Genomic DNA, 26,231 nt, shown 5'->3' with positions numbered 1-26,231 from the left:
TGGGTCTTGGTTGGAACTAAAGAGGTCATTTGGGCCTTGGGGTCATTTTCTGTTCCCTCCTGCTTTCCATATTTGGGAACAAAGTGAGCAGTAAAGAAGACCTTGTCTCAAAAAGGATCATTCAGAACTTCTCCTAAAATACCCTCCTGGGTGAGCAACTTAGAATGTCCGTGCCCACCTCCTTGTTGCAAACATGACCCCCAGACACTGGGCACAGCTGTGTCTCAGGAGAGCAGGCGAGTTGATGTCGTGGTGGGGGAGGAGGGGGCTTCTAGGTGGCATATGCTGGGGTTTGGCTTCGGACCTCCCTCCCTCCCCAGCATGCTCCAAATGCCTGGGATGGTTGTGGGCATGGCCGCGGTGCGCAGCCTTCCCTGGGCTCCTTAGCCTGCCCGGGATGGCCCTTTGCTCTTGCTGATTGCTCATCTCATCTCCAGCTGGGGGATCGGCTGGTGGAGGGTGACCGGGTCCCCTCAGGTCTTGGATCCTTGATCTCCTGCTCAGGCTTGATGTCCCTGAGCCTAGGACCTCTTCAGAGGAGGGAGGGGAACATTCGCTCCCTGCTCCTCTCTCCACGGACCCGCACCTGCCCAGGTAAACTTTCTTTTCAAAAGGTTGAAACTTTCTGCAGTAGTTTATGGGGTGAGTAGGAAGCAGCTCCTGAGAAAGCAGCTCTGAGGCCCTGGTGTTTGCCTTGAGGGGTGGGGCCCCTGGGAGGACGGTGTGAGGGAGGGTTCCTGCCTGGCAGAGGTCCCGGCTGTGCTGGGTCCCTCTGTTGCAGCTGTTGAATGGAGCTGCGGGTGCTGACCAGGGCTGGGGTCTCTTGGCCCCATGCTGACTGTCCTCGAGGTCTGGAGCCAGCCCTGTCCTGGGTGAGGGCACTTGCTGGAGTCACACTGGCCCTTCAGCAGCCGTCAATGCCATGGAATCAAGAATGTTAAAAATCTCCCCAGAGTCTGGAAATCCAAGGGCAACCAGGAAGGCTTTTGTGTTTCCCCTTGGTTGAGGGGGATTATTGCTGTGGACCTATTTCTGGACTTGCAAATAGGTGGAATGGTGACCCGGCTGTCCTCAGCAGTGCCTGTGCGAGCCCCCGTGCGCCTCTGAAGGGTGACCTTCAGGACGATGGGTCTATGCGCCACCATGGAACTCGTGTGTATGTTGGACACATGTGGCCAGGCCAGGAGCGTACAAATAAATGACAAGATGTGGTTCCTGCTTGTGGGAGCTTGCACTGTCACTGGGGAGGCAGGATGTGGGTGAGACACAACTCATGCCACCCCTGCCTCCCAGTGCAGCCTCTGAATGCCAGAGGGCCCTGCAGGAGGGAGGGAGCAGCCGGAGGTGAGCCTGAGCTGGGCTGGAGGAGGGAGGAGTGTGGAGTATGACAAGGGTCTTTCCAGGTGGGGAGCAAAGCCAAGGCCATGGGGAAGCCACAGGGCCGGGATCCAGCAGCCCCAGGGTGACTCCAGGCTTCTTCTGAATGCACCTCCCTGTTCCTGCAGGGAGGCGGCCTAGTGGCAGGCTATGGGCAGTATTGCCCAGTGGTTAGGCATGTGGGCTCAGAGCCACTGCACTCTTGGGATTAATCCCCGGCGTCCTCATTGCTTTGGGGACGAGTTACTTGATCTTGCTCTCGCGTCTCATTTGCTCATTTGTTAAAGAGGGATGGTGCTAAGTTGTGAGGGTTAAAGGAGCTGATCCACACAAGGGCTGCTCTGTCTCTCCTCCCCGAGCGAGCGAGCGAGTTATCGGCAGCAGGAAGGGTGAGGTGTCCGCGGCTTGCCCAGCACAAGGACAACCCTGAGCTTCCCCGCCTCCGGCCCCTCCTGTGGTTTGGAGGCCGGGACTGTGCCCCTCCATGCTGCAGCCAGCGGCAGTCGGCTCCCGTCCCACTATTTGGGGTTGAGTTTGGGACTTCTCCCTGCATGCTGGGTCCCAGGGAACGTGCTTCTCGGGGTCCCTGGCCACCCTGGGAATCCTCAAGGGGCAGTAGCAGGGGGACTTGCCTGAGACCCATGAGCCACCAGACGGGTGGAGAGAGTGTGTGCGCTCACCCTGGGGTTCTCCTGGGGCTCTCCGTGGGGGTCAGGATGCCCCTGGGGGGTGCCAGTCATGCTCTATGCTGTGGTGACACTTCACAGGCCCAGGCAGGAGGAGGCTGCGCCCCAGAGGAAGCAGCCTCAGAAGGGGCTCAGGGCCAAGCTGTCGCCCCAAGGCAGCTCCCTGGTGAGGTGAGCTTCAGGGGACCCAGACACAGGCTTCTTCCTCTTCCCCACTGGCCTGATTGGGCTGCCTCTTGTCCCTCTTGCTTGCTCTGGTGCATTCAGGGGACTTGGGTGGAGGCAAAGGGCCATCCAGGGAGCCAGTCCGGGGCTCTGTTGGGCTTGTGCTGCCCCCAGGTCCCAGGCTAGCCCTCTTCCCAGCCTGCGCGGAGGTAGGACGCATGCTGGTACCTGGCGGCCTCCCCACACTGCCTGCTCACCCCAGGCCACAGCTACCGGCCAGCCGACAGCTCCTCAGCTTGCCCTCGGGGATTCTAGTCCGGTGCACCTGGCAATGGACTTGGGTTTGGGATGGTTCATCTCCTACCTGGATCCCTGGTGTGACCAGTTCAAGCCAGGACAGGTGTGGCTTGATTGCCACATCGGAGCCGTGGTCTGTAGTCCTGGTAGCCATGGGGGCCAACCATGTGCTTGGAGGTCCCAGGTGGGTGCCTGCAGAGGACATCTCACCTGAAGAGCCCTGAGGAGGTACCCTGGTCCCCTTCAGAGCCCTCGGGCTGCCCTCCTCTGAGATTGTCCTGCCCATCCCAGGCCACCCTGAGGGCCCCACGTGGAGGGCTAGAGGAGGCTCTCGCTTCCGCGTGTTTGTCCGTGAGCAGTGTGGCGTGTGCTCTGCAGCTTGCTTAAGATGTACCTGATAAGGGAAGGTTCAGCGCTGGTGCAGGCCCAGCTGGGGCTGAGGAGATTCTGGGTGTATCCAGCTGGCCGGGGCTGGTGGGGAGAGGGAGGCCAAGGGGGAGGAAGTGGGGAAGGAGGTGACTTGCCGGGTTCCTGTGCCTCTCTGTTGGGGTTACCACATGGAAATGTCCACTCCTGGCTGTTGCCAGGGGATTTGTGGGGGTTGGGGGGCCATGCCTGGGGAAGAGCCACGCTGAGTGCTTGGTCTTCCAGAGAGACCTCAGACAGAGTCCTGGCCGCAATAGCCGGACGTCCCTGATCCCATCCCACCAAGGAGTCTGCCTTGGGCTCAGAGGGCTACTGCGGAGTCACTGTGGTGGCAGCCAGGCCTATGGGGTGCTAAGCTTCCCTGGAGATGGGGGAGTGGGCCCTGGGAATACGGCCAGGAGCCTGGCACTGGCCAGCCTCATCAGAGCAGCCCTGCTGGGCTATGAGGAGCCCGCCTCCCTGAGGGTCCTGGCTTGCTCCAGCTCTCCATGTGGATTCGGTCATTCCTCCCAGAAAAGTCTGCTGGGAACTGCTGAGCACCAGGCCCTCTTCAGCAGCCCCGGGTGGCTCTTGGCCCTGGCCCCCAGGGTTGAGTGGGCACTCTGCTCCCAGCCCAGTTTCTCAGTGCCTTATCTCTCTGACCCTAGCCTGGGCCCGGATCCATTTGCAGCCACCCCAAGGGGACTCTGATCAGCTCCCTAGCGTCTTGCTTGACAGTGGCTTCTCGCAGCTCTGCAACAGCTGAGCTTTGTTCCCGGGCCTAATCTGACCTGGTTCTCTGAGGCGTGACTGCCGGCAGCCCTCCAGGACAGGGACCGGGAGCCGGGCAGGGAGGGAATGGCAAGAGCAGCTTCAGGTCGCAGGCCCAGGCTGCCTGTCCCCTCTGACAGGCACCCAAGTCACCAGTCGTCCTGGAGCTCCAGCAGCCCAGGGACCTGCAGTGCTGGGGCTGGGGCTGCAGAGGGCCAGAGGCCACCTGGACCTGGGGGTCTCAGGAGGGTCTGGGTGGGAGTGCCAATTTTCCTGCTGCCAATTTTCCTCCCAGGTGCAGTGCATGGCCATCGTCCTAGCTCCTCCCAGGCCTTCCTCGAAGCCCAGGTGGTGGCCAGGACCCTCTGATGCACACTGCACCAGGGCCCCCGGGGGTGGGCCTCAGTGGCCAAGGAAGTCCTTTTGTGCTGTGCCTGGGCACCGGTCCTCACCAGGCCAGGCGTGCTGGGGCAGCGGCTGACATGGAGCCGCGCCGACTGTCTGCCGGGTTGGAGCTGGGCCCCAGGTGAGCACCAAGATGGGTCGGTCCGAGGCGAGCTGGCAGGCGGCCGGGCCTGTGCTGTGGGCGCTCAGGTCCGTGCCCCGAGTTTCTCTCACAGCCTCCCCGTAAATCACAGCTGCCGTTTCCATCCAGGCTCAGCTCCCAGTGGGGGGCTGGCTGTCATGTAACCCAAGCCACTTGGAAGTGGGTTAGATCCAGCCCCGGTCAGCGTCCAGCCTTCAAAGGACTCGGCCAACTCAACACAGAGGGATTTGGGGGGGTTGTCCGTGAAACTCACTAATGATTACGTGACTTGGGCTATGGGCTTTGGGGTCAGAGTGTGTGTGTGTGTGTGTGTGTGTGTGTGTGGTGTGGTGGGTGCCACTCAGAGGTGACCCGGTCACACCATCACCACGAGGCACCAGGCAGTGGACCAACAGCAGCTGGCATCGTGGGGCTGGGGCGGAAGAGGTGGTGACTTCTCGCCAGCGCTGGCAGCAGGCTGCCTCGGGGCCAAGGTGTGGCGAACCTGGGCTCCGAGCAGTGAGTCACGCTGGGAGCAGAGCCCTCCTGGTCGCAGGGCTCAGTTGGCGCACACTGCCAGGCCCCGTCCCTTCTGTTGGTTTTTGGTTTCAGGGAAGCTTCCCGAATCGCAGCAGAGCTGTCTTCCCTTGGCTTTGTTGTTGCAGGCGGCTGTCAATCCGGGCTGTCACTTGTTGCCAAACAATGCAAACAGGAAGCTGAGAGGAAAGTCCAACCCTCCCTCTGGCTCTCTGCAGGGCCTGACTCCATAGGTGCTCTTAACTGCCAGAGGCAGGAGGCAGACGCCATATTTTCCGAGTTACGTGTCAGATCCAGGCACAGCCCAGGATCATCCCATTCCTGGCTCTTCAGAGTGGATGTTCCCTAATTTACGTAACTTTCCCGCAGCGGCCCTGATGGGCCTGCAGACCTTGACTGACCTCCCTGAGGGCGCTGCAGAGCTGAGCTGACCCTGTGCCTGTCTGGTGTCTGTCTGGTGCCCTTGGGGCGTGGGCTGGCTGGGTACCGGCTTCCGCCCTGGGGCTGCGTTCTCAAGGTGAATTCTGTGCCCCTTTGATTTTGGGTTCTTTCTCTGTCTTCAGTGACAGAGGTCCCAGCTTGTTGGAAAGATTGTCCCCAGGTGCAGCTTCTGATTCCCTGTTGTGACTGGCTGCGGTGCCAAGTCCCACCTGGCTTCCCCTCCCTGGCCCCTGTGGGTGCATCGGTACCCAGGAGGTGCCTCTTTGTGCACTTGGGCCACCTGAATGCCCGGTCTCCTGTTGATCACATTCTGCTGATCGAGTGCTTTGCAGTCACTTCTTCTGGAAACTTCTGGTTCCTCAGCCAAGAGTAGTGGCTGCCGGGTGACCCTGCACAGGGGCCACTTCGTTCCTCTCTCTTTCGTCTTCCTCATGTGGTCCTGGCCAGTCCTCCCGGGGCCCCTCTGCACAGCAGTCCTCAGCCTCCCGCTCTCAGTGGTACATCCTGTGTGCTGACCTGAGGACCTCCTTGGGGACTTGGGTGGCTGGTGTGGCTTTCCTGGTGTTGAGGGAGGGCCTCCTGCCGCTCTTTGGAGTGCTCCTGCTGGCCATTCTCCAGGTCATCTGCAGTTTGCCCCTCTGTCCACCGGTGCTGCCCACTCGTGGGCTCCTGGTCCCTGCAGTGTGTTCCTGCGTGTGTATGGGGTCTACCCAGGAAGCAGAAACCTGCGTGTCTGGAACGGAGGGACCCCACTGCGGATTCTCTTACCTACAATGCAAGAGTTGAAAAGCCAAACAAGAGACCCGGAGCCACAGGGGCAGATCCAGGGTGTGTGGGGCTCACCCAGCTCCTAGAGAGACGTGGTAGAGCACCTGCCCAGCTCGCTCGAGGCCCTGGGTTCCATCCCAGCACTGAAAGAAAATAATAAATAAAAAGAAGAATGTGAGTCTTTAGAGTGAGAAAAGAGATAATAGCAAGTGATGAATTTTACTAGCAGTTTTCGTGTGCGTGGTGCTGGGGATGGAAGCTGGGCCTCGTGCGTGCTAGGCAAGCCTCCACCAGCGAGCGACACCCCAACCCTCAAATGATAAGCAACTTTCAAGAATTATAAGCATCACAGAATCCAGAATAGTATGGATCTGTTGTGTCTCCAAAAGAGTATTTTTCCTCCCTCTTTTGGCGTTATTTCCACCGATGGCCTCATGATATTCTCTGTTGTCTTCCCGAGTGATCAAGGTTTATTTTTTATGTTGGAGGCTGGGATGCCTGAAAGAGTAGAGGCTGACAGAGTTCATGACACTCCTTCCATTTCTTTTTTTTGTCCTACCCAAGCTTTCTGATAAGTTCTGTTTGATGTGATTCTCGTCTAAAGCCAGCCATGAGTGGGGCACGATCATCCGTCCACGGCGGTGTTGTGTGAGCTCCTGGTGAGAGACATTCTGTTTTTGAATCCTTCTATTCCAACTGCACCTCCAGCGATTGGAATAATAATTTTCCATAGACTGCTCCCGGCTCCATGCATTTCAAATCCTGCTTCTCCCCACGGCCCACATTTTTCCGGCGCCAGGCGCTGCAGGACTTGTTCATGGCTGATGGTTTTGGATTCCGCACGGTAGGTGGAATTGGATCCGTAAGTGCAGGGAGTATTCCTGGAATCCATTTCTACCTTGGGCTGCCGAGCAACAACTGAGCTGCACAGGGAAACCATTGGGAACTTCATAAATATCGCCCGACTCAAGCCAAGCTCAGTCCTTCCAACTCAACTTCTCCAGAGCAGGAGTCCCCAGATGCCAGCCATGCCACCTTGCCCCCTGACCAGGAGAAAGTGTGGTGGGCAGGGACTCAGACTGGAAATTAACAGCCATCTTTGCCAACTGTAGTTAAGCTGTTTTCCATTGTGCAGGGAAGGGTGTGAGCAAGGTGGAGGCAGCCTTGAGATTAGCAGCAGGGAGCCCCAGATCAGAGGCTCAGAGGGAGGAGGTCTGTCACCAGAGTCCAGGGGGCCAGGGTCACCTGGAACTGGAACCCAGGCGGGGCCTCTCCTGCAGGAGATGAAGTCTCAGAAGAAGCAAAACCTGCTGCTAGGGACACCTTCCAGGGCAAGGGAGCTGAGGACCCTCCGGCCTCCCTCCTGCCCCCTGTCCTCTCAGGCCTCTTGCTGGTTGAACGCAGCCCAAAGCCAGCAGACCTGGGGATCCGGGCCCCACAGCCAGCCGTCAGCTCCTCTGCCACAAGGAGGGCACAGGAGGGCGAGGCATGGAGGGTGACCAGGCAGGACCGCCAGGCTGTGTGGACAGGAGCTGCCCGACTTCCCACCCACAGGGGCTCTGCGGCTGACCCTGCCCGCCTGCTCTTGGAAAGGAGGCCCCTCCTGCAGCCCCTGCCTCCGCCACCTGGGCTCCTCCTCTCCAGCTGCTGCCCTCAACTGGGGGTGCAGTAGTGGACATGGATTCCCCTGTCCCCCAGAGCTCCTGTGCTGAAGCCCCACCTCCCAAGGTGACGGCTCGAGATGGGGCTGGTGGGGAGGCACTGGTGACCACTTACAATGGGGAGGAGACTCCAGAGGCCTCTCTCCATGGACACAGGCACAGACAAAAGGCCCCATGAGGATGTGGCAAGGAAGAGAGGCCCTACCAGGAGCCCACCCGACGGCCCTTGGACCCTGGACTTTTGGCCTCCGTAACATGGGGAGCCACATTTCTGTCGTCCGGGTCCCCAGTCCTGGGTGTTTTGTTACAGCGGCTGGAGTGGACTGGGACACCCTTGGAGCAGGGGTGTGGCTGTGCCCGGAAGAAGTGAGGGTGAACCGTGGGCACAAGGCAGAGGTTCCTGAAGGTTCCTTCCTGCCATCATGGGATGCGTTTGTGGAGCACCTGCTGTTGGGGTTGGATCTCAGCGCCTCCCAGAATCCCAGGTGGTGAGGCCTGGTGGGAGGAAGTCAGGCCACTGGGCGTGCCCATGAAGGGGGTATCCGGACCCCAGACTCTTCCTGTCTGTCTCCCTGCTTCCTGGCCGCCTTGACTCAAGCTTTTTGCTCCACCACACACTCCCCACCATGGTGTGCTGCCTCGCCACAGGCCCCCAAAACAACAGAGCTAAGCTGGGTAACCCTGAAACTCGGGAGCTTCACAGGTAGAGCGCCCCTGGGTTCAGTTCCCAGTACTCCACAGGAAAGCAATGGAGCCAAGCAACCTCTGAAACTGAGAGCCAAAATGAATCTTTCCTTCTCTTAAGCTAATTTTCCCAGGTGATTTGTCACAGTGACCTAGAGCTGACCAACATGCCTGCTGTGTGCACATGCAGTAGCAAGCACTCCTGGGCTCAGCAGTGAGCAAACAAGTCTCTTCTCTCCCGGGGCTTACATTCTAGGGGAAGCAAACAGAAAATCAGGCTGGCCATCTGCTAGTGTGTCAAGGAGAGTCTCCAACAGCACCGAGAGCTACGGGGAGAGTTGAGATGGGGTTTGATAGGAAGCACCCACGGCTGCACTGGAGTGGGTGGTAAGAGCTCAGAGGAGGTGACAGACCTGCTGAGGCCAGGAAAACAGGAAGGGAGCTGGCCACGTGAGGACCTGGGGATAGGTGAGCTGGACCGAGTCCAAGCACAGCAGGAAAGCCAGAGGGGCTGGGGGCAGAGGAGGAGTGGGGTGGGGAGGGCAGAGAGGAGCCTGGGCCAGACTGGGGAGGGCGAGTGCATCACCTCCAGAGTCGCAGGGCCAGCAGTGTCCGGCATACTGCGATCCTTCAACAGAGGCGGACAGCGGAACCACCCGGAAGAGTGGGGTCCTCCTGCCTGCGTTCTGCACTGTGGGTGTTGTGAGAGCCGTGGTTGTCCCCCGGCGCACGGCAACAGGGAGCCTTCTCCACCATGGCCTCCAGGGAGCCTTCTCCACCATGGCCGCCCCCTGCCGCTCAGGGTGGGCCTCAGGGTGGCGGGAGGGGGCAGTTTCCCTGCTTCTCCAAGCCCTGTGCCCCGCCCCCACGTCTGGAGCAGAGGTGCTCTTCTGGGTGTGTGAACGGGCCCCAGGGCACCCCGGGGGAAGCTGGTCACAGAGTGTGGAGACGGGCTGGCCATGCCTGGGCCTCTCTGGCCATTCTCTTCTGTCCCCTCTGGCTGTGTCTGGTGGTGTCCCCTCCCTTTGCTGCCCTTTCAGGCTGAGTCTGCACTTTGCTGACCTCAGTTTGGGTGACGCAATGTCACCCACAGGCCGCGTCAGTGCTCTCATTCTCTGGATTCCTCGCTCCCTCTGAGCGGGTGCTCCTGGGAAAGGTCTCCTGACCGCAGCTCCTGGCCAGTCCCTGCGCGCGGTGGTGGGGCTCCAGAGCAAGGCCAGCCCGTGCAGCTCGGCCTCAGCGCTCGGACCTCGTCCTCTCAGGTCCCTTTCTGGTCACGCGAGACACAAGCTCCCCTGCCCCAACCCCAGGCATGACTGAGAGGCACAGGGTGCAGAGGAAGCCAGGCGTTTTACTGAGGGTCTTGCAGGATCAGTGTCTGAGGGGGAGGTGCACCCAGAATGGTGACGAGTGGCTGAGGACTTGGGGCTCACAGTCTCCTGAATGAAGGTTTTACAGTCTCCCGTGGGATTATGTAAAGAAATGTCCTGCCGGCTGTGGTGGCCCACACCTGTGATCCCAGCAGCTTGGGAGGCTGAGGCAGGAGGATCACGAGTTCAAAGCCAGCCTTGCCAACGGTGAGATGCTGAGCAGCTCAGTGAGACCCTGTGTCTAAATAAAATACAAAATAGGGCTGGGATGTGGCTCAGAGTCAAGTGTCCCCGAGTTCAATCCCCAGTATCAAAATAAATAAATAAGCAAATGTCCCCTTAGTTGTCCCTTCCTCTCCTTGCTCTCTTGTGGCAGAAACGCAGTCTATCTCTGGTGGCTGGCGGGTCCCTTCTCCCACCTCCTGTTTGTCAAGGGCTGTGACTCTGCCCCACTCAGGTGTTAACTGCTGATAACCACTCTGTCCTAGTTCCCCTTGGACTCCCCCCACCCCACCTCCAGTGATTTTATGTTTAATGCTAAATATTGTATCTGAAAATGGACCACAGGCCGGGAGCGGTGGCACACACCTGTGGCTCAGGAGGCTGAGGCAGGAGGATCGTGAGTTCAAAGCCAGCCTCAGCAACTTAGTGAGGTGCTAAGTGACTCAGTGAGACCCTGTCGCTAAATAAAATTTTAAAAATGGCGGGGAATGGGGCTGAGTGGTTAAGTGCCCTTGGGTTCAATCCCCCTCCACCGCCAAAAAAGAAAGCAAGAAAATGGCCCTGGGGACTTTCTCCTTCTGGAAGGTCACTTGGTGTGTGTGTGGGGGGGGTGGGGCAGGCGTGGTGAGCAGGGAGCTGGAGAAGCCATTGTTCTGCTCTCCTGTGAGGCCACTAGGGCCTGGCCTCCCCCAGATGTGTCCAGCTTGCGTTTCTGATGGTGACTAATTTTTAGTGAAGGGTGTGCCCCAGAAAACACTTGGGATAAACTCATGCCTAGAAAATTATTTGTCTTTTACCTGAAGTTCAGGCTTAACTCAGTGTCCTGCACTTTATATGGCAGCCCTACTCAGAGTCCAGGCACCCAGTCCAGGCACCCACTAGTGAGGCTTTGAGGGAGGGGCCCGGGGGTCTGGGGTGGACCCTGATGTCCGTGGTGGGCACTGCCACCTGGCAGCTGGAGCGTCTGCTGCCAGGTACAGAAAGAGCAAGCCCACCACATGCGCCCATTGAGCCACCTTTCCCATCTGTTAGCCAGGTACTGTCGCTGGCTTGTCACCAAGAGAGGGGCCGGGCCACCCTGGGTCACCCTTGTATCCCGGCTTTGACGTAGCCGCTGGGGCAGAGCAGCTAGTCGGGAGGTGTCTTCACACATCCACCTCCCTCCACTTCCCGTCGTCCTGGAAACTGACTTGCCCAGAGACACAGTGAGAGGGGAGGCGTGTCTACCCGGCTCTCTTATAGACGCAGTGCTCTGGCCCGAACCCCAGCTGAGACTGAGGGCGCCACCCCAGCACCCGCGTGGCCCTCCTCTGGGTTGGTGATTTGTGGGTGGGTGGGCTGCTGCTTCTCATAGGGGCTGGTGGGCTGGAAGCAGCCTCTGCTTTACAGGGGGCTCCGTAGGTCAGAGCGTGTCAGACGGGGGACGGGGACCTCTGGCTTCGGGGCCCAGGGCTCTGGGGAGATGGCAGGGTCTTCGGCAGGAGCTGGGTCCCAAGGCACAGCTTTCCTGGCCTGGTGAATTAGTAAACCGAGGTCTGCTGTAGGCCACAGCTCCAGGTGCGGCTCCGAGGGTAGGAAAAGGTCCTGTGCTGGGGAGGAGACTGTCCAGAGGGCCTCAGCTCAGCCACCTCTCTGAGCAGCCCCCCGTGCAGGCTGCTAAGGCCAAGGACAAGTAAGAGGAAGGAGAACCGCTATCTACACATCTCAGCCTCCTCTGCAGATAAGCCCTGAGGGCCTCCTTCTGGAGATAAGGCTGGAATCTGACTCTTGACTCCCACCTGCGGCACTTGACTTAGATCCAGCCCCGCAGAGCTTCTGTGAGCCCAGGAGGAGGGGGAGGAGAGCCTGCTTCTTGAGCACCCGATCCGGGCCCCAAGGGGGAAGTGGCAGGCAGAGCTGCCTTGGCCAAGGGTCACTGGGGGCCACCCACCCTTTCCTGAGAGGCTCCCATGAGTTTTAGGAAAAAAAAATCAGAACTCGATGTTCGTCTCTAGAGAGGAGATATTGGAAACGGGTGTTTGAACGCAATGAGTGACTTGATAGAGGAGGCCTGTCCAGGCCCCTGGGTGGTCAGCACAGAGCAGAGCTGGGTGGAGGGGCGTCACCTCCCCTGGGTGGTGACAGACATCTGAGCTGCGTGAGGCCCCAGCGGGGTTGCAAGCACTAGTTCCCGATCTCAGATGGGGGCCACTGGACCTGGGCTGGACATGGTGATCACCGAAGAAATGACCACAAGGAAACGTCCCACCCAGGCTCACTGTAGCCTCTCCGTCCTGTTTAACCGTTTCAGCTCTGTAATTTATCAGCTTCTGTCAAAAAACATTTGTTTGCAAGAAAAAAGTCAAAGTTCCTCGCACCAATTCTATCTTTGTCTTTTTTAGGCTCCCAAATCATTAGCACGGGTCCGGGCTGGGGATGAGGCTCTGTGGGAGAGCCAGGCCCTGGGCTCCATCCCCAGCACTGCGCCCGGATGGGCATGGGGTTCCCAGGCCAGCGCCTGTCTGGGCAAGGCTGCCATGCCCAGCGGAGACTGCACTTGGTGGCAGAGGGCAGGAGGGTGCAGCCGGGCGCACCGGGCCCGTGTTGCTGGTTCAGTGGGGCACATGCTTCCCAGGCAACCTGGGGCTCCTCCTCTGCCCAAGGCCACCTGCTCCTTTTGAGGACAGGGAACTATCTCCTTGAATATGGCTCTTTCTTCCTGTTTTCCAGTGTCGTGTTTTCTTTCTGTTTCGGGGACCAGCCAGTGACCGTCCCCAGTTACGCCTCCTGCTGTCTCTGTCCTCTGTCATCTGAAGTGTGTTTTCATCCTGTGGCCCTGACAGTACATTTTACTGATGTTGGTCCCTGACCTGGGATGCGTGAACTTTTATGAACCGGCCTTTGTCCTGGGCTGGGTGAGCCGCAGCCGGGAGGGAGGTTCCAGGGGAGAGCTCCTTCAGTCCTGACCGTCTCCCCGTAATGCACCTGCCCTGGTGGGGCCAGGAGGGCTCCGACCCGCTGAATTGGGAGGGAGTCGGTAGATGTCCCTTGCTTGGGAGAGCAGTGTCTTGGCCATGGCAGGAGGAACCTTGGTTGTAACTCACATTTTATGAAAATGCATTAGCACAGAGCAGCCAAGTTTTGCTGACTCCTAATTATAGGTCCCTGGGTCCGGGCTGGTGTATTGTAACATCCATATTATACAATACAATTATCATAATAATTAACACAATAATAATAACATCCTTTGCTAGCGTTTATTCTGTGCCAGGCGCCGTGCTCAGTACTCACAATGTGTACCATTTAATCTTTCTTGTAGCAGAGAAAAATTTTTTAACAAATATATCAAAATTGTTCTTTCTTTCTTTCTTTCTTTGTGGTACAGAGGGTCCAACCCAGAGCCTTGCTCATGCTTAACACACTCTACCACTGAGCTATGTCCCCAGCCCCAAATAGTACATGATTATGGGGCACCACGTGATTTATGGGGCACCACGGGATATTTCCATACATTGTGCAACATTCAAGTCAGGGCAAACATTCCTATCTCCTCAAACATAGGTCTTTTTTTTTTTTTTTTATGGTGAGAACATCCAAAGTCCTTTCTCTTGGCCTGTTTCACTTAATCTTAATGACCCATGAGGAGACACCATCTCTGTCCCCATTGGGCCGACCAGGAAGCCAGCGCCAGGGAGGTCTGGATTTGAACCTGGCCCTGGACTGCAGGCCTCCTGCCGCCTGGGCCGCGGAGCCGCCAGGGCCTTTGGTCTGGGCCGACTCTGACACCAGAGCAGCACATGGTTTCCTCTCCTCCCCAATATGTTTTATTTTAAAATCACATAAAAATAGCTCAGTGCTCAACTGGAACGCGGTCCCAGGAAGCACTGGATGCCGGCCTAAAGGATGAGGTCGGAGGGCCGCGCTGCAGTGCTCCTGGGCCCAGGTCTCTCCCCGCCATGCGGTGGTGGGGGCCTGAGCTGGGAACTTGCTGGGGTGGTCTGCACTGCTCCCCTTCTTATGATGGGGGCACACTTTGCATTCTTTCTGCCAGGGGCTGCCTGGCACCAGACTTCCGTTTTGGCAAAGTGGAAAAATAAACAGTGTAAGTAAAGTAGGACCCCCCCACCCCCGCGCCCCGCCCTGGGAGCCTGAGTACCGTCTTCTTCCTCTCCCCAGCTCTGCCCTCGCCCCCAGTTCGGGGAGAAGGGCTCAGCGGCCTGGGGTTGCCTGACCTGCATGGGTCCCCTTCAGCTTTACTTTGGACTGGAAGCCAGAGGGCAGGGGGTGGGGGTGGGCATCCAGTGGCCCCACCCAGCACCCTCCAGAGGGAGGACAGGGCCGCCTCTGTCCCCGGCGTCCCCTGCAGAGACAGCTCCACCAGAAGCAGCGACTCAGTCCACAGGAATGTTTGGCCATTCCTCACCCGAGGTTCCCATGTTGGGGGCCCGCTAGACGTAGGGACGTAACTGCCCTTCACTAGGGCCACTCCGTTCTGGACTGCTGAGCCTCCCAGTAGTTCGCCGAGGCTGTGGAACAGAAGGCTGTGACGATCACGTGACATACAGTGTGTCTGTGGGAGGGCCACAGCCTTCCGTGGCTGTGAGTTGAGCCCAGACTCCCGACTCTGCCCTTGGCAGCCTGGGGAGCAGGACCTGCCTCTCCCCTCCCCGCACCCGCTCCTGGCCTTACGGGGCTGGCGGTTCCAGGAGCCTGAAGCCATGGGCAGCCTGTGTCCGCCTACCTAGTGGGCTGCCCGGGCATCCTTGGGCCTCCTGCAGGGTCCTCAGAGCTCCGCCCAGAGCAGAGATCTCATCAGTTGGTGGGTGCCCAGGAGGCTGGCGTCCCTCCATGTGACACAGAAGAGGCCTGCAGGAGAATCCAGCTGCTGCTGACCCTGGGTGACTTGCTCCGCTAGGAGCCCCATTTCCCTCCCTCTGCGGTGAAATGGGCGTGGTAGCACGCCTTCTGGGGTTGGTGAATTGAGTGCCAGGAGTGCGAACCTGATTTCGGCCTGTTGCCCGAGCCGGGTCAGGTGGAAGCCTCTCCTCGGAGGCCCAGCTTGCCCTGGCCACCTCGTTGAGGCTTCCCTGGCGATTGGGGGGAACTGCCCAGAACCTTCAGAAACAAGGCTGGCCACACCCCCTTCTGCCTGGGCATGGTCTAGGGGTGGGCTGGGGTGGTGGAGGGGTGAACGGCTAGATGGGTGGAGGGGTCTGCCAGAGTCTCTGGGATCCCAGGGGGAAGTCGTCCCCTCTGACCAGCAGCTAGGCGGTGTCAGATGGTGGAGGCCGCAGGCAGTTGTCTGGGTCTAGCCTGGGCCCTCGTCTGTTGTGGGGGTGGGGAGGTCCTCTGCTGGGCTAGCCTGGAGTATCCCTGCGGCTCTCTGAAGGAGGGGCGGCATGGCGTTGCCCCAGATGCTGCAACCTGGCAGCCATGGGTTGGTGGCCGTATTCTTGAGCCTGTTCCACCTGGCAGTTTTGGGGTTTGCTCAGCTTAGCACCTTGCAAATCAGGACTTGCCTTCCATAAGCCTCTCCAACAGCCAGCCCTGGGCCAAGGGGCTGTTGGGTGGAGGCAGCACGGGCTGCACGAGGCTGTGTGGATCTGGGCTCTGTTCTTATTTCTTCCTGGGGTGGGAGAGAAAACTTGGTCCCCAGCTTCCCCAAATCCAGTCCAGCAGTCCCCAGCCCTGGGATCCATGTGGGCTGGGACAGGACTAGGCCCGTGATGGAGACCCTGGAGCAGGGAGACCTTTGTGCATAAAACAAGCAGACGTGGCTCTAGGGGGTGCTGGCCTGAGCCTAGCTGACTTCAGTGGACACCTGCCACCCTGCCCAGGAGGATGCTTGAGCCAGGACCAGACTTTGGAGTCTGATGGACTTGGATTCACAGTGGGCTCAGCTCCTCTTTGCTCTGTGGCCTTGGGCAAGTTACCAACCCAGCTGAGACTCAGCTCCTTATCTGCAAATGGGATGGTAAGGGTTTGGCCCAGTGCCAGGCCAGGTGGGTGGCCGCTGTCACTCCCAGGTACAGGTGGCTGCTCGTCTGGGGTTACCTGCTTCTGGAGTCCCTGGCAGGTGGAAAAGTGAAGACACACCTGTGTCACCACCCAGCAGGAGGGAGAGCCATGGCCTCGTGTGACCCTTGTCCTTCTCTGTCTTTAGGAGTCACTCGGACCTCCAGCGGCCGTCTCCGGAGGCTAGGTGACCCAACGGGTTCAGGTAAGTGGTTTGATGGGCCTTGGCCCACTGTGGGACCTGGTCTTCACCTGGCCTTCCTGGGTGGGTGCAGCCCTGGGGATGTGGTCTTAGGTGCTGCACATAAGGTGGGGGCCGTGTCCACATGGGAGCAGAGGCCGTCCAGCTCCACAGGTAGCCACCCTCAGGCATGGGAGAAGCCCTGTGTGCAGGCCGGAGGAGAGAGCCGGAGGTGGTTGCTGCAGGGTGGCCTCTGTTAGAGGCGTGGAGGGTGGCAAGCCGTGGAAGGGTGGCTTTGGAGCGGGCCGCTCAGGGCTGATCCCAGACCATGGCGCTAGCCCCCTGCAGCCTTGCAGCCTGGAGCAAATCCAGTCTGCATGATCCAGGATTAAGTCAGGGGCTCCTGTGGTGACCTATTGTGGTCAGCTTTTCTCCTGATGACCTGAGCTCTGGGCAGGAATTGCCTCTCCCAGGCTTGCAGAGGCTCGTCCAACCACGGGGCCAGCCTGGACAGGGGCTGAGGGCTGTGTGGCCATCACAGCTTCTGTTCCCAGAGCCCACCTTGGCTCTTCCTTCCAGAGGTCAAACTGGGGCATGTGTCCTCATTCTGGTGGCCTCTGTTCAGAAGAGATGTTGGGACACAGAGATGGAAGGGACTCAGAGATGATCCGCTCTTGGGGAAGCCCCGCGATGTTGCCCTCATCTGCATGTGTGTTGGGGACTAAGTGCCAGACCCAGGCTGGACAGGGGGACATATGGAGACAGAGCAGGCAAGGGCTGCACCTCATGAGCAGCTGTTCTGCAGGAAGAATCAGAGTCATAGAAAGGGCCTGGGAATCCCCTCGGATAAGTCATCCATGAATCAGGCCTGCCATAGACCCGGGCCAGACGGACTCACTCTGGCCCTTCCCAGCTGTGCCCCGGCCCCAGGGGGATGAACTGCAAGCCCCTCAGAGCCCACAGTCCCTTTGAGGCCAGCTCTGTCCAGTGGAACATTCCATTCAGCTCTGCCCAGGAGAGTACTAACCACACGCGTCTATCGCGCACTTCAAATACACATTTGTAAGTTTATTCATTCATTTACTTAGAATTAATTAGTTAATTTTCTATTAGTTTCCAGTTAATATTGACATGCGGCTAGCGGCTGTGGACATGGACAGCCCTAGACCATGTTGGCTGCCTGGGGTCCCAGAATTCTGTAGCCTGCATCCTCCTGCACCAATTCCGGGGTCCATCCTCCAGTGCTCTGTGCTACCCACCCCAGGCCTGCGGGTAGCTGTGGGTGGCTCTCTGCAGGGAGTGGCCACGGTAACAGGGGTGGCGCGGGTGGCCTGGGTGACTGTGGATGTGCAGTATGTGTGAGGCCCTTGCAGTTCGGGGTGAGATGGGGGTGGGGGTAGAGGAGGTGACGCCCCGGCTGGAGTCCCCTGGGCTGCTGGATGACTCAGGATTGTGGTTAAGCGGCACCCCCACCCCCACCCCCAGACAAGCTGGTCCACCAACCACTTGGTACCTTGGCTTTGTGACTGGTCTTCTCCTCCATCTCCCTCCTTCTTGCTGGTCAGCCTCAGTGGGGTGGGCTAAGGGGACCCACAGCCCTTTGGGGGGCTGGCACCTCGGACTGCGTGGGCAAAGCCTTTGTCTGGGTGCTGCTTCTCTGTGCTCAGACCGGGCGGTTCTGTGCCGTCAGCACTTGGCAGCACCGCCTCAGCCGCCTTGGCAGCCTAAGGCATAATTTGCCGAAGCCCCAAGCTGCAAGCCGGTGATCTAGGTTCCCTACGGCCGCCTGCTGACACTCGCAGTCCGTCTCTGTGGGCTCCGGCCGGAGGGAGACACCCTTTCTTGGCTCCCAACACTAACACTGTGGCCATGACAGGGGTCCAGGCAGGGCGTCCTTCCTGGACCCAAACTCCCTGTCCTAGCTGTCCATGTGGGGCTGCCATTCACCCCTCCACTCCTCCCAGACTCTGTCACACACCCTGGTGACCTATTGAGGACTCCACCCTGTCCCTTTCCCAGAAGGTAGTGGGCCCCGTCTCATGCCTCTCCTCCACGTTCGTCTTGAGGCCTGTTTGGCCATTTCTAGTGCAGGCTGGTTCCCCAGTTCAGAGGACACCCACAATTTCACTCACTTTCTGTGCTTGTTTTTTGTTTTCTAAAATAGATCTATTAGATGTATTTCTTAAACGTAAAGGATGAGCCAGGAGCACTGGGGCACACCTGTAATACCAGCGACTTGGGAGGCTGAGGCAGGAAGATTGCAAATTCCAGGCCAGCCTCAGCAACTTAGCAAGACCCTGTCCCCCAAATTAAAAAGGGCTGGGGATGCAGCTCGTGGTAAAGTGCTTCTGGGTTCAGTGCCCAGTACCAAAATATAAAATAAAAAAGTATAAAGAATAGTAGAGCAGAACACCAGGTGCCCACCTTCCCATTTAAGCAATGAGACACTACAGTTAAGGTCCGAGCCCCAGGGGCCCTCTGCACACCCCCCCCTGCTCCCTCAGTGACACTCTCCTGAACTGGCTGGTCTTTGTCAGGCCTGCCCCTGCCTGTGGTTCTTTGTCTGAACAACCTGTGTTTCCTTTGTATACCGTGGGCATTGCATAATTGCTGTCCTCTGCTCTCTGCTTGTCTACACACTAGGGACTTTGAGATTCTGCTGTGAGGATCTGGGTTTCTCTGCTTCGTTTATTTTGACAGCAAACCGCATTCCTCTGCAGGGGGAGGCGGTTCCTGCCCCTGGGCTTGTTGGTGGGCTTCCCTGGCGGGCCCCCCTGCTGCGGAAATGGCCAGGAGCCTTCTCACACTCGTGGATGTGCAGAGGCGTTCCCCAGGTGGCTGGGCTGGGCTACCGGATGCCCATCCCGGCCCTCCTACATGTTGCCAAAGCTCCCTCCCGAGCCCTGGGCCTGCTCCCACGCTACCCCGCTACCCCTTCCCATGCCCTGGGCAGCAGCCTCTCAGACCACAGTCTCAGGCAACCTTTGGCCCGATTCCCACGGTGCGCAGTTCCGGGGCTGTGTCTGAACTTCCTACCTCCAGCCGGGACCCTGGAGCCTTCTGCGCTGCATCCAGTGTGTCTCTGGTCTGCTCCTTCCTCTCTTCCCAACCTCTGGGCTCTTTGGCCTCCTGCCCAGCCCCACCATCAGGCCCTCAGTATTGCACTGAATGATGTCACTGCCCAAAGGTCAGGTCCAGAATGTGACTTGACTGGAAACAGACCTTTTCAGGTGAAAGGAACTTAAGACAGGTCACCTGGGTTAGGGGTGGCCGGATTCCAGTGGCAGGGTCCTCAGAAGAAAGCAGAGGAGAAGCAGGTGGGAGCCAGGAGAGGTGGGAGTACGCAGCCTCGGGCTGGAAGACCTCCCCACCCCCACCGCAGAGCCTTCCCAGGAGCCTGGCCCTGCCACACCTTGGATTGGGACTTCTGGCCTCCAGAACAATTAGCCCCCAGTTTGTGGTGCTTGGTTACAGCAGCCACAGGACCCTGGTACACACCCCCTGCCAGGCTGTTGTGGGTAAGTGGCCCTTGCCACAGAAGGACTGCCCTGAAATACTCTGCCTTGGGTGTCTGAGCCTGGAGGGACTCTGAGGCAGGAGGAGCTCCCCCACCCACCTTCCCACCCCTCTTAGAGGAAGAAGGCTTTGCTGCAGGCCTCGCCAGGCCCCACCCAGGGAGCTGCTGGCCTCACACCCGTGACACTTGGCTGCAACTAGCAGTTTAATTGCCACCACTCCAGTAGACAGTAGGGCCATGGGGCGGGCCTGCCAAGCCAGTGCCAGCTGTCTCCAGGGGCACCGTGCCATGTGCCTTAGTACAGAGTGGCTGCTCTGGGCCTGTGTGTTGGGTGGCTAGCTGCCGTGTCCGGCCACGTGGGCAAACGCCTGCCTTGTGGAGGAGCCGCTGCGGGACAGGCTGGTGGAAGCTTTGCTGCTGGGGACCTTGCCTCTGGGCTCCCCAGGGTACACCTCACTCCTTCCCTCCTCTCCCTCCATGGATGCCTGCGCCGCCTTCTGTTCTCTAGCGCTCCAGCCTTGCCACCCCCAAGGTACTCAAGTGTCAACCTTGACCTCTGCCTCCTCAGCACCCCTAGGTCAATCCCCCCTCTCCTCAGTAACCCCTGGCGGGCTGCTCATGGTCCTGGTCATGTCCTGGTCCGGCTTCTGTGGTCTCTCTGTAGATGTCCTCACCCCACCCCATCTCCCTGCCACAAGCCCCTCCCTATACACAGTCAGGGGACACTTACCGTCCCTCTCTCATGCCAGGCTCCCACCACCTAACCCTGGCCACAGTCCTCTTACTTACAGAGCCCTGGGTCCCCCCCCCCCCATGTGTCCACTGTAAGCCCCGAGCACCAGGCTCGAACTGCTCCCTGCCTGGCCCTGACTACTCTCTATCTGTGTTTCTGTCCCTGCTCCATGTCACCTCAGCAGGCATTCCCTCTGGGAAAGAGCTCTCCCCTCCCTGTGGTCCCTGCTGGGCTGCAGGATAACGATGGCTCCAGCTGTGGCGTCCCGTTAGCAGGTTGCCTTGGTTCATCTGTCCCCTCTGGACCACAGGGGGGTTTCTGCAGAGCAGAGCAGACAGTGGGCATTGTCCAGCTGACCCTGATAGGAGAAGGCTGGGGAGACAAAAAGTTGGCTGACTCCACACCCGGGAAACCCCACATCGGGTACACCACGAGGACGGGATGCTAGTTAGAGGTCACGCTCCAGGTGTCTATGTCAACATACACTCTGCTGTCATATGCACCTAAAAAGAACAAATAAAAGAGTTAACTTAAAATAGCAGTATCGGCCTTCTTGGGCTTTGGCTAAGAAGCAGCTCTTCCCTTTGCCTGCCTTCTGGGGAGGAAGGTCAAGGTGATCCACTGTCTCCATGGAGGGCGAGGAAGACAGTAGAAGGGCTGGAGTGGTCAGGCAGCGCTGGGCTTAAATTAAGTTACCACCGTGAGTGCGGAGCCCTGCCCACTGCCTGGGCGCACTGGCTGCTGGTGGCTCCCGGGCTCTGTGGGCAGGTGCTGGCTTTCGGTCCTTGGGCACCTATGGAGCAGGCAGCTGGGCTCCCAGTGGGAAATGGAAGTGCCAGCTCCTGTCTCACTCTAAGAGGGACCCAGGCTCCCCCGGCCTCTCCCCGCCTCCCCGTCTCTCCTGCTCTGGACAGACACCAGCCAAGGCCCCTGTAGGAGTGAAGCGCCAGCTCTGGCTCCGGTCAGCCTGCAGCCCTGGATGGATGGCTGAGCGGGAGGCCGTTAGCGGTGGAATCCGGCCCCGGCTGGGCTGCCTCTCCCATCCCCTTGGTCCCCTTCCACTGACCTGGAGGGGCTCCCAAAGCCGCCGGCTGGCCCATGCCATTGACACCAGTGAACCCTGCAGCAGCCCCAGGAGCAGAGAGGGGCTGGCTTTTATTTATTCAGGAACAGACGAATCTTGAGGTCTAATAAAAAGTGCAGAGAAGATTCCAGAGAAGATGCAGCCCCTGAGGCTGGGTCGTGGCTGTACTGGAGGCTGCTTGGTGGGTACGGCAGCAGCAACTGTGGCCAGGTCAGCACCCCGGGGCCATGGGACCCAGCTCCTTTATTTTTAATTCAGGGGGGGGGTGGGCAAACTTAAGTGGGCAAGTTTGGGAAAAAGCAGGAAATGAACAGAAAAGTCGTTTATTTTATTTATTTATTTTTGGTGTTAGGTATTAAACCCAGGGTACTTTACTGCTGAACTACAACCTCAGCCCTTTTAATTTATTTTGAGAGAGAGTCTCCTAAGTTGCAGAGGCTCACCTCAAATCTGCGATCCTCCTGCCTCAGCCTCCCAAGTCAGCAAGATTCCAGGCCCGTGCTGCAGCACCTGGCTCAGGGAAGTCACTGTTTAAAGTGAGCCTGCACGTCCCTGTAGCTGGCACTCACCGGGAAGGTTCCCAAGTTCCTGCATTAGGGAGCGGGGCATGGCAGGTGGCAGAAAATCTGAGCCCAGACCATTAAAAAGTGTGCTTTCAGCAGATCCTCCCCCACGCCTGCAGGACCCTCCCCAGGTGTGCGCAGGAGCAAGGTGGTACCACCCCGCCAGCTTGATGTCGGGGCCGCTCCTGCCCACGTCAGAATCACGTGGAGGTGGCTTGCTTTCCCAGATAGCTGGGCCAGCCCCAGGGCCTCCTGGATGGTGTTGACAGCTCAGGCACCCTGGGGACACCTCACAGTTTCTGTCCCCTCTCAGCGGGAGCGGGGCATGCCATGTGCTTTCTGGAGGGGACTAAGGTGAGGCTGTGGTGCTCCAGAGTTGTGCTTGGGGAGAGAGAACTGAACCCACTGCTGGGCCGGATGTGTGAGAGGTGGGTGGGGACAGAGAAGTGACCCTTTTGCCCCACGGGGAGCGTAGGCTCAATCTGCAGGAAGTTCCACTGAGGAGGACAGTCAAACCGAGAAGGCTCCCAGGGAGCACTGTCCCTGAGGGTCCAGCTGCATTTGGGGGCAGGACAGGAGGGAGGGAGCAACCATGGATGGTTCCCCCACAGAGGGAGCATCTGGCGAGCCTTGACGGAGCAGCTGGTCCCCAGGCCCTGCTGGAGTGAGGGGTGGCCTCTGGCCTTAATTCTGCTGCTCACCCTGAGCAGGGTCCAAGCAGAGTGAGTAGGGCCCTCGTTCTGGTTCTGGCGGTTCTGGCTGCCCTGGGGCCTGGCCATGTCTCAGAGGCAAAGTGGTCCTCACTGACCCCTCTTTACCCTCCTCGGGCCCCTGGCTGCTTCGCCAAGTGGGCTCTGTGCCGCCAGCTCCACTCTGCAGTTGGGAGGGTCTGAGAACTGTGACAGTGACCCTGCAAAGCCACCAGGGGTGTTCTGATGTGAGGTGAGGACTGAGGTGCTGCCTGAGAATCTTCTGGAAGGGGCTGTTGGTGACGGCACCCTGACGATGGACAGGCCGGGGGTGGGAGCTGGGGCTTGTGGCTGGCACAGCGAGTTCCCAGAGCTGTGGCCCCAGGGCCCTGCCTCCCCGGAGCGGCAAGCCAGGTCCACTTGGGAAACTGAGCTGTCTTGGACACCTCACTGAGCCTAATATGCTGACATTGCCCGGGGAGTGTGAGACGGGGGTAAGGTGATACACAGCCCCAGAAACCTCCTCACTGTCCCCCCCCCCTGGGGGAGGAGCACGTGGGACCCACTCCTGGGACTTGGGCTAGCCTGAAGGCTGCGCACCTGAGCCCTGGACACCACAGGCAGTGGGCGGGAGCCTCGTTTCTCCTTGCAGCCTGGCCTTACCTCCGCACCCTGCTCAGAGCTGGCTCCTGACTAACGCGGGCCTCCTCGGAGCCAATGGGCGCCGCCAGACTTTTGGTTTCACATTGTCCCCTGCTTGGGCCAGAATGCTGGCATTTTTAGGCACAGTGGAGAAACAGACCTTGAGCTCAACTATGCCATGGAGAACTGAGGGTCAAGGCTGAGCTGGGCACTGCACAGGCCACAGCAGTGAACCCAGAGCGGGCACAGCCCTGGCCGTGGCCACTCCCCCCCGTTTCCGCCAGCTGGCCAGGTTGGTGGCCTCCCGGGCCTTCCTGGCTTGCCTGCAGGAGGGACATGGTGCTGGAGAGGCTGGTGTGGGATTAACAGGGCTTCTTTGTACTTTTTCTGTGGTTTCTAAACTTAATACAACGAACAAACATTACAGTTGTAATCAGAGAAAAAAGCAGAATTTTTTTTTCAGAGTCAGAAGAGTACACAGCTCACCCCCAGGCCCCCGCGATTCCCACTGCTCTGTCAGTGATGGTCCGTGGCGGGTGACAGTGTTTTAGAGGTTGAGTAACAGAAAACAGCTTCAGCAAATGTGCCTCTCGATCCGTCTGGGGTGCTGGCTGGGGGTCCCATGGCTGCTGTAGCGAGCTCCCCCAAACTGGGTGCTAAAACTCCGCAGCTGTGCTCTCCCAGGGCTCTGGAGGCACCGCGTCTGACCTGAGATTCTGACCTGAGCTTCGCTGCTCTGAATCCAGTTGTCTGCAAACCTGGGCTCCCTCCAGAGGCCAGGGAAGGCCCCGGGGCCTCTCCCAGCCTCCCTTGGCTCAGGCTCTCCCAGCCTTCAGGCGCAGTCTCACCCTCTCTCTCCACATTCCCCGTCCTGCTCTGTGCAGCAACAGCTCCCTCTTACATGGGAACGTGTGATGGCCTTAAGGGTCCACCTGGGTGATCCAAGGCCATGTCCCCATCCTTCACTTAGTCACACCGATAGAGACCCTTTTCCAAATCGGTCACAGTTGCAGGTTCTAGGAACTAGGGCCCTTATTCAGCCCACTGCCTGACCAAGACACTGTCCCCACCTTCTCTGTGTGCAGACTGTCCTGTGGGGCTGCCCTTCAGGCTCCTTGGGAGGGGGCAGTTGCTATTCCGTGTCTCCCAGGAGGCTGGAGATCATACCCCCACCCCCGAATCCTGCAAGAAATGCCCTTGCTGTAGGCCAGTGCATTGGGGGGTCCTGTCCCAGGCAGGGAGGGGGTCAGGTGGCAAAGTGTCAGTGACACATCAGGACCTTTGGCTCTGTCGTCCAGCTGAAAATGATACCGATACCAGAGCCTTACCTGGTCACGCATAACTCACCTGTGCTGAGGCAGGGATTGTAAATTTGGAGGCCTCTGGGGGACAGGCACCTAGTGAGAATGCATAAGAGACTGTGGGGACTGGAGCAGATGCCAAGGGAGGACTGCAGTCTTCAGGCCAGGAAGGAAGTGCCCCCATCTGGCCACATCCCCTCACTTTGTCAAGAGAAGCTAAAAATCTGGAGTTTTTAGGGAAGTAGCCTCAGTTTGACACTGACACAAATATACATTTCCTTTAAACAGAAATGAGAAAGCAAAACCTATCTCTGCCTCAGTTTTGCAGGGACCCTTGCAGTGGGGATGCCTCTACCCCACCGGGGACTTACCAGCTCTGCCCAATTCCTCCACCCCCGCCCAGACACTGACCAGGTGCTGGTGGGGACCCCGAGGTTCCAGGTGAGCAGCCCCTGGAACTCCAGTGAAAAAAGGCAGGGAGCTGCCCACCCCCTGGGAGCCGTGGAGTCTGGGGAAATGAGCAACCAGAGGACTTGCTCCCTCCCAGGGGACTGCCCAGACTTACTGACTCATGCTCTGTGGTAGGAATCTTCCAGGAAGCCTCTGCTGGGTGGGGACGGCAGCTCCCTCTGACACAGCAGGCTGGCGGCATAGGGGCACCTTCCTAGGGTTCATCCTGGGCAGGTGCTCTGGAACCTTCTCCCAGCCCGCATGCCTAGGGAGGTGGACATCCATCCAGCCCAGTCGGGGTGCCAAGGAAGGGCCGGGCCAGTGGGGCCAGAGGCAGGCGAGGCAGGCAGCAGGAACTGGGCTTTTTAAACACTTAAACCCCAGGAAATCGCGGCATCGCTGGACGGGGAAAATGAAAGACTTTGGAAGTCGCCAGGAATTTGACTCTGCGAGTTGGTTTCCAAGAGCCTAAGTTAAGCATCTCCAAGTGGATATTAAAAAGGAGCAGCGAGGCTCAGGGCGGCGGGGGCTGGAGGGGGTGGAGAGAGGACGCCGCCGCCGGAAGCTGGACGCTGGACGGCTGAAGCCAGCGCTCCGAAGGCCAGGCGGCCGGTCCTCGCGCAGGAGGACCCTGGGCGCGGCGGGATCCCTCCGGACCCACCTCTGGGCCCCTCTCCCCAGCTTCCCCCCCTCCCGTCTCTCCTCTGCTGCCTTTCCCTCCTGTTTTGAAGAGACAATGCTACTTCAGTTTGGAGCACAAACATATGATCAGCACATGGAAATGTGGTAATTTGGATGCGTTCGTGATTGCAACAGATTGAAGAAATTAGACCAGACAAAGAGTGTTTTTGGAGGAGGAGGAGGAGGAGGAGGCAGAGAGGGAGGGCGACGGACGGGTGAGAAAGGGGAGGACGCCTGCCTCTGAACCAGGGCCGCTGGGACTCCCGCCTGCTGCTAAATATACCCGTAGGAATGGAGAGGGACCGGATCACAGGTAGGCAGACGGCCCTCCTCGCCCACTCCCCCTCCCAGTTCCCCGGACCGGGCTCTACTGATGCTGCGGGAAATAAGCACCCAAGGGTCACTTTTACTCATTTTTGGAGAAATATTTTCCTTTTGACTGTTCTCAGTTCGTGGGGTGGAATGTTTCTCCCAAACCCAAGCGCT

General features: G+C 58.9%; 1 protein-coding gene across 2 annotated transcripts in view; it reads left to right on the top strand.

Moving 5' to 3' along the window:
• The window catches only part of Septin9 (septin 9), a 140,815-nt gene that overhangs the window by 1,171 nt on the left and 113,413 nt on the right, over window positions 1-26,231 (top strand). Inside the window, exon 2 of one of the 2 annotated variants that reach the window (XM_076869238.2) lies at window positions 16,053-16,109. In XM_076869238.2, coding sequence (XP_076725353.1) covers window positions 16,053-16,109 — 57 coding nt within the window. Of the gene's footprint in view, window positions 1-16,052; window positions 16,110-25,629; window positions 26,059-26,231 lie in introns of those variants that run through there. The other variant, XM_076869240.2, reaches the window with a different exon arrangement.

Source organism: Callospermophilus lateralis, chromosome 11, assembly GCF_048772815.1.
Source record: "Callospermophilus lateralis isolate mCalLat2 chromosome 11, mCalLat2.hap1, whole genome shotgun sequence".
NCBI classification, from domain to species: Eukaryota; Metazoa; Chordata; class Mammalia; order Rodentia; family Sciuridae; genus Callospermophilus; species Callospermophilus lateralis.
The sequence above is the reverse complement of the archived record's forward strand: the minus strand, read 5'-3'. Positions and strand labels throughout refer to the sequence as shown.